At 42.2% G+C, this 10,840-nt stretch overlaps 1 protein-coding gene across 17 annotated transcripts in view; it reads right to left on the reverse strand.

Moving 5' to 3' along the window:
• The window catches only part of ArfGAP3 (ADP-ribosylation factor GTPase activating protein 3), a 199,223-nt gene extending 190,565 nt beyond the window's left edge, over nucleotides 1–8,658 (reverse strand). For 15 of the 17 annotated variants that reach the window (XR_010854068.1, XR_010854067.1, XR_010854066.1 and 12 more), the window contains exon 1: nucleotides 8,453–8,606. Coding sequence is in view for 14 of the 17 variants with exons in the window: in XM_067108907.1 (XP_066965008.1) it covers nucleotides 8,453–8,527 (75 nt within the window). In the remaining 3 variants the exon portion in view is untranslated. Of the gene's footprint in view, nucleotides 1–8,452 lie in introns of all 17 variants that reach the window. The other 2 variants (XM_067108896.1, XM_067108902.1) reach the window with 2 other exon arrangements.
• Between the last annotated feature and the right edge of the window lie 2,182 nt (nucleotides 8,659–10,840).

A 10,840-nucleotide genomic window follows, 5' to 3' on the forward strand; every position in this document is an offset into this window, starting at 1 on the left:
AAATACAGTAATTAGTGAATACAGGCAGTCCCCTGTTAACAGCGATCCGGCTTTACGGGGCTTGTCTAGCGATGAAAATTAGCAATTTTTGGCGCCGAAAATCGCCGATTTCTGCTTATCAGCGCCGATATATACCTAACAGAGGCACCGATAACCGAAAATCGGCACTTTTCGGCACCGATAACCCCCAAAAATCGCCAAACAAGCTGCGAAATCGCCAATTTTCAGTTAGCGACGATTTTCGGTTATAATCACACCCTCAGAAACGGAACCCCGCCAATAACCGGGGACTGCCTGTATTTCTCAGTGAAATATACTGCATATGGGTGAATTTTCCGTGAATAATGGGTAGATACGTTCCACAGAGAAATCCGTGAATACGTGAGTCTGCGAATCATGAGAACGCGAATATGGGCGGTTTACTGTAAACCCATAGCCAGACCAATCTTCAGTGTCAAAATTTTGTCCAGGGATTTGAGACAACACTGTACCTCGTCCACCCACAAGCAAAAACGGCTCACAGAAAGTTGTCTGCTAAGCAGAGTAGCTGACAAAGACAACCCCTAGATGAAAGTGTTTGAATATAGCCTCCTCCTTCAGGTCAAGTTTAGTACTTGTGGTATCTGTTTGGCATTGGCACTGACCAGGATAGAGAGTTCTCCACTTGTGGTATCTGTTTGGCACTGACCAAGATAGAGAGTTCTCCACTTGTGGTATCTGTTTGGCACTGACCAGGATAGAAAGTTCTCCACTTGTGGTATCTATTTGGCACTGACCAGGATAGAAAGTTCTCCTTTCGATGTGTCAGGAGCACAAGTAGAAAGTCACTAAAGTGGACCACCTCCTATTTGCAGTTCCGGCCGGATTTGCAGCTTCACCTATTGGCAGATTTTTCTGTGGAACGTATACACACATCATTCGCGGAAAATTTGCCTAATTGCAGTATTTTTCATGGAAAAATATTCACTAATTACAGGCAGTCCCTGGTTATTGGCGATCCAGTTTTTCAGTGCTTGTCTAGTGACGAAAATCGGCAATTTTCGGCACCAATATGTGCAGATTTCTGCTTATCAGCGCCCGATGATCGCATATTGGCACTGATACATACCTAACAGAGGTGGCGATGTCTGGTTATCGGCACCGAGAATCGCCTTTTTTCAGACAGCGATTTTCGCTTATCGTCACACTGTCAGAATGGAACCCCTGCTGATAACCGGGGGCTAAATGCATTTTTGTGATAAAACTATTAAAATACTCAAGTATCAGCATTTTCAGAGGGCTTTTTTTGGTTTTTTGAACTATCAACATGGGCAGTTATACACATTTTTTAGAGGGGTGTCAATTATTTGCAGATTTTAGCTATTCACAGGGGGGGGGTACACATCCCACACAAATACCGGAGGTTGACTGTACACTGGACTGCTCCTAAGTGAATTCCTGTACAGACACAGATAAAATCATATGGCTCAAAACACCACTAGTAAGTCATGGCCAAGGCAACTAAGCTAGAGCCAGTGACAGGGAAAAACTGCAGAAAATGCACAAGTGCTTCCCCAAGGTTATTTGCCTTGCAACAGGGCTTGATGCCCTTTAGAAACAGCAGCCGCTACACCTTGGTATCTGAATCCTGGTGTACAAGATCCTCAGGGCCATTCCAGGTGCTGAAAAACCCAAGACACTCCTGCAGGAGGCAGCCCAACAAAAATCCCCACAGGCTCATTTCACACTTGGGTGTACAACTCGTTCGGTTCTAAGACCAATACGAGTACATATTTCCTCGTGGAAAAGCTTGGGAGAAAGTGTGAAAGCTTCCTATCCTAGCCCTGATGCTTAACCAGCTCCTGTTTCCTGGAAACTTCTGAAGAAAATGGGGAACAGTCCCTGGCACCCTTGCCCCATCTAATAAAGCAGGCCTTCACCATGTGAGCAATGCCGTGAACGGTAGTCCAACCAAACTGACAACCAACCCAAGGGTCGTGGAGAGCATACTTGCTCAAGAAAACATGGGCAAGAGCCATCCATGATTGTGCCAAAACCTTCCTAGAAGATAGACTTCAGGACAGAGAGGAAAGAAGAGGGAAAACACCCCTTACTGGGTCTGGATGAAAGGACCACACTGGCCCTGTCTCATCCCTGGACCCCTGCAAGTTTAGGATCCCATACCAGTAGTACAGGTAATGTGGTTGGCCTGAATAGCCTAACCAGCTAGCTAGGCTGGACCAGCACCCCTGGGTAGCGGTTGCACCTGTGCATACAGCATGGGTAGTGGCAGGGGAATCCTGGACTGATAGTCCAAGAGCCTTGACTGGACCAGTCAGGCTGGGTAGCAGTTGTATTTATGCATGGGGCACCGATAGCATCGGGGAGTTCCACCCAGCGGCCTGAGAGCCTTGACTAGACCGGTAACCAGACAATCCCGAGGGCCAGCAGGACCCAGGGTAACCGTGGATGCAACAATATCCCAGCATGAGCCAATTAGTCCCCTTCTTCAGAAGAGGACCAAATGCTGGAAGCCTATGAAGACTTCCGGCAGGGAAAGCCAGATATATATGTAGCCCTCTTCTTCCACTCTTAAGTAATGAAAGCGGAAGATCAGAGGTGATGGAAAAACCCAGCCCAATCTAAAGATGGGAGCCATCGATAGTGCCCAAGCCGCACAACCAGGTCATGACATCTCCTTTCTAATGGCTCCAAGGAGCCAAAGACAGAAGGGTCAGAGCACTAACTGGTCACCATGGCTGTCAAACCATGGAAGGACCAGGAACACTGAAAACAAATCAAAACTGAGAATTTGGGAACCAAATGAGCAGTGCAACCCTTTCTCTGTGCAATCTTGAAAGATTGTTGGGGAAGAGTTGAAGTGCTTCCATATCATCCCAGTATCCCGACTGAGGAAGGATAGGGAGAACACCCCTGGACCATCCAACAAACCTAACCTGACCCATAGATTGGGTAACGAAAGCCAACAGTCTGTTCAAACCGCTTTCTGTGCGATCCCGAAGGACTGCAGTGAGAAGGATTGAAGTGATTACCTTTTACTATGATTATCCAACTGCTGAAAAGCAAGTAGAACATTCCAAACTTGTTGCCTCCCATAAACCTAGTCTGCAGGCCAGGAAAAAGAGGAGCGAATAAGCCACACAAGGGATCAACACACACTACTTCTCTAAGAGAGAGAGAGAGAATTCAACTTGAAGCAAGCTCGAAAGCTTACAGAGATGAGAGAAAGAAAACCTAAAGTCTGAGGGAATGGCACTCGGTGCCAACCCTGCCTGGGAAATCCATTACCGACAGCGATGAAGACTCCCCATCCTACCCTGAAGGGATGGTGCACAGAAAGAAGCTTAATAGGCCTTCCAATGCAAGACAGAAGCCCCATCCTCACTCTACCCTAAACTAACAGATGAGTCAGAGTGGAGGCGAGTTTCATAAGGATGACATAGATAGAGATGATGAAGGGAAAGAGAATGCCTCTACCATCTTCCACAATTGTTGAAGCTTGCCTTATCTGCAGCAGTTAAGAAGCACAAAGACTAAACCACAAAAATCAAGAGGAATACGGCTACCTAGCCTATTTCCAATAAATACAAAAGAAGGCCATGATAACAGGATCACCTTAAATACAGTAAACCTTACTGTCACAGAATTTCCAAGTGGCTAAATCCACCATACCTGAAAGGTAATATATACTAAGTATATTGGAGAATAAAACAGCTGTTGTTTAACTACCAGAAGTTGTTATATGCCCAGTGAAAACAGTATTCAAAATGGCAATGGAAAAACAAACTTAATTTCTTGCAAAAAGGCTTATTTGACTGATGGGTCTGAAAAATGAAAAACAAAGATAGTCAACAACCAAAAAATGAAAAGCATACTCAAGTTTAATTAATAAAAGTTTGAATGGTAAAAGTCAGGCAGAAAGCCATGAAAGACATCTGGACTTGACTGTGACCTGTGGGCAGAGCTTCCCCTTGCCTGTTGGTATATGACCATCTTGTCAATAAATCTGAATGGTCATTCCAGCTCACGTTCGCAAGCTAAATCCTTATGTAAAGAACTTCAGGTTTGTATTTGTGTAGGAAGAACTAACCTTTCCTAAAATGCCATGTCCTCACCTAACCAAACTTTACCTTCCTAACCTGACTTAGGGTGCCATACAACTTGTCCCCCCACAACAACTCCCCAAGTAACACTGAATACCAGAAAGAGATTGGTCAGACTACATTTTCCTTCAGACCCATGGTATGGCACTAGCTATGACCTAGTCTAAACAACCTTAATCTACCTTTCCTAGAGCACCGTGCCATAACCTAACCAGAACTTACCTCCCTAACCTGACTTTAGGCACAGTGCCCTGACCTGGCAAGGAAGGCTTCCCCCCCTCTCCAGGACCCCCCAAATATTACTGAATCAGATCGGTGAGACTAAATATCCCTTTGGACATGTGGTCAGACACTGGCTACTACCTAACCTGAACAACCTTAATCTAACCTTTCATAGAGTGTCATGCCCTAACCTAACCAGAACTTACTTCCCTAACCTGACCTTAGGGTACCATGCCCTGACCTAGCCAGGAAGGCTATGACCCTCTTGGACTCCACCATGGTATTACTGAATATTGGAAACAGATCAGCAGGACTTAATTTCCCATCAGACACATGCTCTGGCACTGGCTATGACCTAACCAAAACCACCTTAACCTAATCTTTGCTCGAGCATCACGCTCTGACCTATCCAGAACTTACATTATTAACCTGACTTGGGGTCCAATGCTCTGACCTGGTGGGGGGATGCTTCATCCCCCTTGAACAATCCCTACATAACACTACACCTAGCACATGTGCAGGCCTAGGCTATCCCCTTGTGGTAGTAGGTTCAAATCCTTGAGTTTCATCATACTAACTTATCTAAAACAGCAAATGAACTGCTGACTTTATTCAAAATTGTTTGTTTATCCTTCAAGTGTTTGAGGTCTGATCATGGATGTGCTAGAAACAGGTCAAATTGTATTTGATCAGGATGGTAAAATGCGTCGGGAGGCAATGTTTGATGGCTATAGAGCATGTGAACATGTTTAACCCTTAATGGACGGATCCCCTCTATAGAGGATCTAAAACAGGTTTTGGGTGGTGGACGGATCCCCTCTGAGGAGTATTAATACTACGCACCATATGATTTGGCTGTATTGAGCGGGAAAGAGGTTCCAATACTTCAATGGCCCATAAATGAATCATGGCAACTCAAGAATTCAGCTCAGCTCAGTCGTGGGCATCTCATGGAATTTAGTATTGTTCTTGCCTTGAAGGAAGAATGTCTTGGTCCTTTCTCTCCCATGGCATCTTTTTATGTATTTACTCATAAATATACACAGGGATTGATGTTGGTTTTACTTATCTTTTATGATACAATGCCATTTATAATTGTAATTTTGCAAAGAAATATTAGAAAAAGCATGTATAAATCCAAAAAAGTTACTGCATTCCCTGATCTCAGTAAATTTACAAAATATTTTACAACAAATATGCTCAGAATTTCTTAACTGATTTTATTTCTTATGTTATGATATTGTGTGAGCTGTAATTATAATTTTACAAAATAAAATAAAATAAATTATTAGAAAAAACATGTATAACTTGTTAAAATTTACAAGTGTTTGTGAAAGAGGCCCCACACAGGGTTGTAAATAGTCACTTTCAACTTCCCGTGGAAGGTAGGGAAAATATTTTTGAATTTTTTTCTTACACCCTGTGCATTTCCATATCTTCCGCTTTCCATCAATGTGCTTTTTCTTAAATTGGCCTACCTTTAAGTTTGCCAGGTCTGGGGGGTTGCATGATATATAATTAGCCTGTCCCTTAAGGATTAATTGTGTAAAGAAACAGCATAATTTTACACAAAACATTTTTCATATACCATTTCTGAATAACACAGGGTTTCCATGGCTTCAAATTTGTCACATCTGACAGTAAAACGTTCACGTCACATGCTTCCACTTAGGAAGATGAAACCGCACGAACAGCTACATCTCGATCAGAGTGAGGGTAGCCTATATGAATCATACCATTTTGATTAGTTCTGACTGGTTGGATTTAAAAGAATCAGCAGGCCTAGGGTGTGACCTAGGTCAACTGGACACGATTGGCTGGGTTTAAATTACCCGTGACCTGAATTCTGGGCAACATACAAAGTCTCCTAGAGAACTATGGAGGGCAGTCTTACGTCACACTGTCCACATCAACTGGGTACATAGAAGGTTACTCTACATGGGAAAAATCATTGATCAGCAAACTGACGAGAATTTACCAGGTAAATGAGGCAATTTTTCAGGTGGTTTAGCTTTGAGCAAGTAGAGTCACTTTCATGCTATGGAAATTTTTGCTAGGAGGTGAAATTATCAACTCCTACCCCTGTCTCCATACTCTTCATAGGCCAGTAGGCTAACCAGTTTTTGTTTAGGGTAGGTCTTGGTGTACAATTATGAGAGGCCATGTATCATCATCTTTATGTTATTTGCACTCATCCCCAATGGGGTAAAACTTTACTTTAGTTGCGCAGCCTGATTCCCGCCAGTCGTCGACGGGGATGGGTTACGGCCTTTTTGGGGGTCCAGGGGCGCCAAGCCCTGGTAAAACTAAGGTATACTTAACTTTTCCCCCCGGCCAGTTTAGGGCGTGTCGCCCTACGTTAGGTTAGGTAAGTAAGATCTGGTTAGGTCAGGACCTAGCATTATAGGAGAGGTTAAGGTAAAACTTTACAATAGTTGCGCAGCCTGGTTCCCACCAGTTGCCGAAAGGACAGGTTACTGCCTTTTTGGACTGGTCCTGGGGGAGGGGGGAGGCCAGGTTGGAGCACATCGCCCTCAGTTAGCTTAGGTAAGTAAGATCTGGTTAGGTCAGGACCTGGCATTATAGGAAAAGTTAGGATTATTTACGTATGAGAAACCTGTCCCGGTCAATGGCTGGTGGGAATCAGGCCACACAACTATTGTAAAGTTTTATCCCCAAAGGAAAGGCAACAACCTCGAGAGTCAGTTTTGCAAGTCAACTGGCAGTTACTGAACCAGGGGGGAGCAGTTGTAGCCTAGGCTAGTCTGAAGTTTGGTAATTCTGAGCCATAGTTCTGCAGTGAGCTTGACTATGGCAACTGACGTTTTCCTGTGTTATTTTACTTGCTTTACAAGAATTTCAAGTAATATTTTGTCTGCTGGCTGTAACTAACCTGTAATTGGCCTTTGAAGACTACACTACCGACAGAGGTAGATCTAAGCCAGCATTCTGCGGTGAGCCCCCACACCCCTCCATAGCTAATATGGCAAGATTGGGTAATTCTATATATTAGCTCTGCAACTTGTTTTTACCTTTTCAGCTGATTTTTTCTACACTTTTAGGGGTTCTGATACTGGCTGTGCATCTGTTTGTTGTCTGCCAAATGGAATGTCCCTTTAGTCTTGTGTTTAGTGCTGCACTTGCTAGACGGGGTTATCCATAGCGTTAATCAAGTTATTGCACTTGCTGGACTGGGATATGAAGAGTTAGAGGAATTTGTTTCAAAGACAGAAATTCATTTCGCTATAATGTGGTTCGGAAACACAATAAGCGTAGGTCCCGTGCTAAGTAACCAATTGGTTCTTGTGAAGAGAGCTGTTAATCAGCTCAGTGGTCTGGTAAAACTAAGGAAACCCCTTTTGTTGGATGGACTTTGTTGGATGGTTAAATATACAAGTTAATTACACTTGACCGCCAAAAATTCAAGTTAAATTAATAATTAGCAACCAAAAAACTGTAGAAAAAGCCAAATTAGAAGGCAGTCGCCGCTGCGGAGCTACTATATAGTTCTACCAATGTAACCAGCAAACACCCGTAAGGTGCGTTAGGATGGTATTTTAAGGGGCGTTTACTGGTTACAATTTTGCCGTATTAGCCATGGAGGGGGGTGGGGGCTCGCCGCTGAATGCCGGCTTAGATCTACCTGCAGCGTTACCCCTACCTTTCCCTAACTAGCCTGGGCTACCTCAGACTGCCTACTACCCGGATCATGGCTGGGGATGGGCCCATTTCATACCCAGTGAAAGAGGCAAGAGGCACAGCCTCTGGCCCTGCGGAACTTATTTACCCTACCCTTGGGCAGCCTGTGCGAGCAGGCCTCACTCCACTATCTACGGTAGGCTATAGCCTACGGCCCACAAGTCTCCTCTTCCAGACCAAAATACGGGAAGCCATTGACACTTTTTTTGGGTGCAGTTCCAGAGGCTCTACTCCTATACATATGTAATAAGGGTCATTTGGTGTGCGGCAAAATTTGACAGAGGCCTAAAGCAGGTGGAAGTCGGGGTCGGGAGCAGCCTGGGCTCCCCAGGCGACATTGTTGCCTCAGCCTTTCACCTTCAGGGAAGACCAGCAATTTGAAACTACGCTGGGAGATTAACTGCAGTGGCTACGCTTCGCTTACTTACTTTGTTGGTTGGAATTGCCCTTAATCGCTTAAATACAGCCTCGATGTCCGTTTTACTTGGTGTATTTTCTGCCATTTTGGTGGGGAACAAGTGACTGACGTGTGTTTGTTTACGTCATCTGCTAGTGAGTGCAGCACTCGCCTGTAGATGGCAGCCGATGACATTTCCCTCAAAACTAGGCCGAAGCCGCGAAAATTGAAGTAGGCTTTCCTCTGGTGGGAGGAAAAGGCAAGTAACATATGGGAACCGGAATCTTTTTGTATAAAACAAGATCTTGGATACATCTTTTACTAGTCGAATAACAATTCGACACTAAATTTTGTTCCCGATACTGTATCATCTTTATTTGTTTTTTAGTGAAAAAGGTATTACTAATTAAGAACTATTCAGCAAGGTTCGCATTAATGCCTGCTTTGACACTTGTAATGACTTCACTTTTGAATCTTCTCTTTATTTCCAATCCATTTAAGAAATATATAAATAGGTTATCAGTCCCGCCCCCGCCCCGTAAATGCTGGTTCCTGGTTTGTTCCTAATGGTCGAGGTATTTTAGGAAAATCAACCTGACTAATTTGAAGGAAGTTCAAACTTGGCACAGTTGTACATTGACCCATGCTGATTAAAATATTAAAAGTCCTTATATACTGAAGCTGTGCTCTAGCCGTCATATCGGAAAATGGCGGCCGATTTTCGTATTTTTCTCTTTATCTTGTAAACCGTTTGGGTTATATAAAATATGCAAGAATCACGAAATATTTTTCATAAAAAAACATACATTTTTTCTTAAATAAGTTTTTTGTAGGCTGAAAAAATAAAAAAGTTACGGTGGAAGCTTTGTTTTTCCATATACTTGATCGCAAAACAGTAAGTATTACCAGGTTATACAAGAAACATTATTAAGTGTTTAGAAACTAATATACATATATGTGAAATTATCAACTTCATGAAATATTTGCAGTCATTATTTCAGTATTTATAGAAATTTCTGATAGTATATAAAAAAATAATAGACAATATCCAATATAAATGAAATCAAACTTTTCAATTCAATTTGGTTTATGCAATACCAAGTTTCAAAAATTTTCTGATTTACCAGAAACACTTATCTGCCAGATCACATCACAATATACAGTGAATAGGCTATTAACTAATGCATATCTTTAAGAGGTTTGCGAATATTTTCATAATAGGCCTACTGAAAAAATAATAATGATAATGTTCATCTGCAAAAGTAGAATTAATATATTCTTATTCTGTTCTTTTTATGGAATACTGAAATGACATATTTTTCTAATTTTCTAGAAATATAGTACCTTACTCGTATATCACATCACAGTTGGCAAGAAACGGTTTCTATTAATAAATTATCCTCTGAATATCAAAAGTGCTATACACATTTTCAAGCAATGTTGTTTCATAATTTTCCAGCTCAGTAGCCTACTCTGGTTCTTCTAAAATCATTTCAACTGAGTTTTCACAATTAGTTCCCTGGCACTCTTCACGCATCGCTGAGCAGTGCATACCGAATTGTGCACATTTGCACCTATTGTTGCATGAAACCTTACAATTGCACGAAACCAGGTGCAGGAGTTTCAAAGGAACCGCTTCTTTGGTAGTGGGGACAGGTTTCAGTGATTTTCATATCATTGACCAACCCCATTTTGTTGGATCCAGGCAGTTTCCAAGCCATTGCTGTATTTGCAAATACACTCTGTAGGAGTGTTGTTCTGCAGCTGCACTGGTTTGGTGTAAAGAGGCCAGTTGGAAAGATGTACTTAATTTCTTCTTTGCAATAATTCTATTACACATGAAATATCTGAGCCCATTTAATGACTTTGATTTAGACCCATACCATTTAAGAATGAACTTTTCACTTGCATCTTTTATAGCATCCCTGCTGGCATCCTTCTGATTAAATATTTTAATTTGTTTTTACAAAACCTGATTATTTTGCAGAAGCCTAAGTGTTCTAACTTTACCTTTTTTGTTCAGTGCAGATGTCGTGTGAGGCTCATTGCTACCTCATTTTCCTGGTTTAAGATACCAAATGTTAAGATTTTATTAGCTAAAGCAGTTAAAAGCACAGCAAATCAGTATCTTGGCCCAACAACAACAGTTGGACATTAAATTTTATTTTCAGCGTGATCAAGAGCAACTTTAATAACAACAGTATCTGCATTACTTTCAGCTTGTAGAACTGAATAACCTTTGTTTTTCTTTTTAAGCATAACAACATTAATTAGAGTGCGTTTATTTCTTCGGTTTGCTAGAAAATCTGATTGTGGAATAATAGCTGGTGCAGTAATTTCTTGAAGTTCTCTATGGTGCTCGGCGCTCTTGCTCAACTGTTTTAGTAGTGTCTCTCTCTGGATACCCATCAAAAACTAC

Source organism: Macrobrachium rosenbergii, chromosome 9 (assembly GCF_040412425.1).
Source record: "Macrobrachium rosenbergii isolate ZJJX-2024 chromosome 9, ASM4041242v1, whole genome shotgun sequence".
NCBI classification, from domain to species: domain Eukaryota; kingdom Metazoa; phylum Arthropoda; class Malacostraca; order Decapoda; family Palaemonidae; genus Macrobrachium; species Macrobrachium rosenbergii.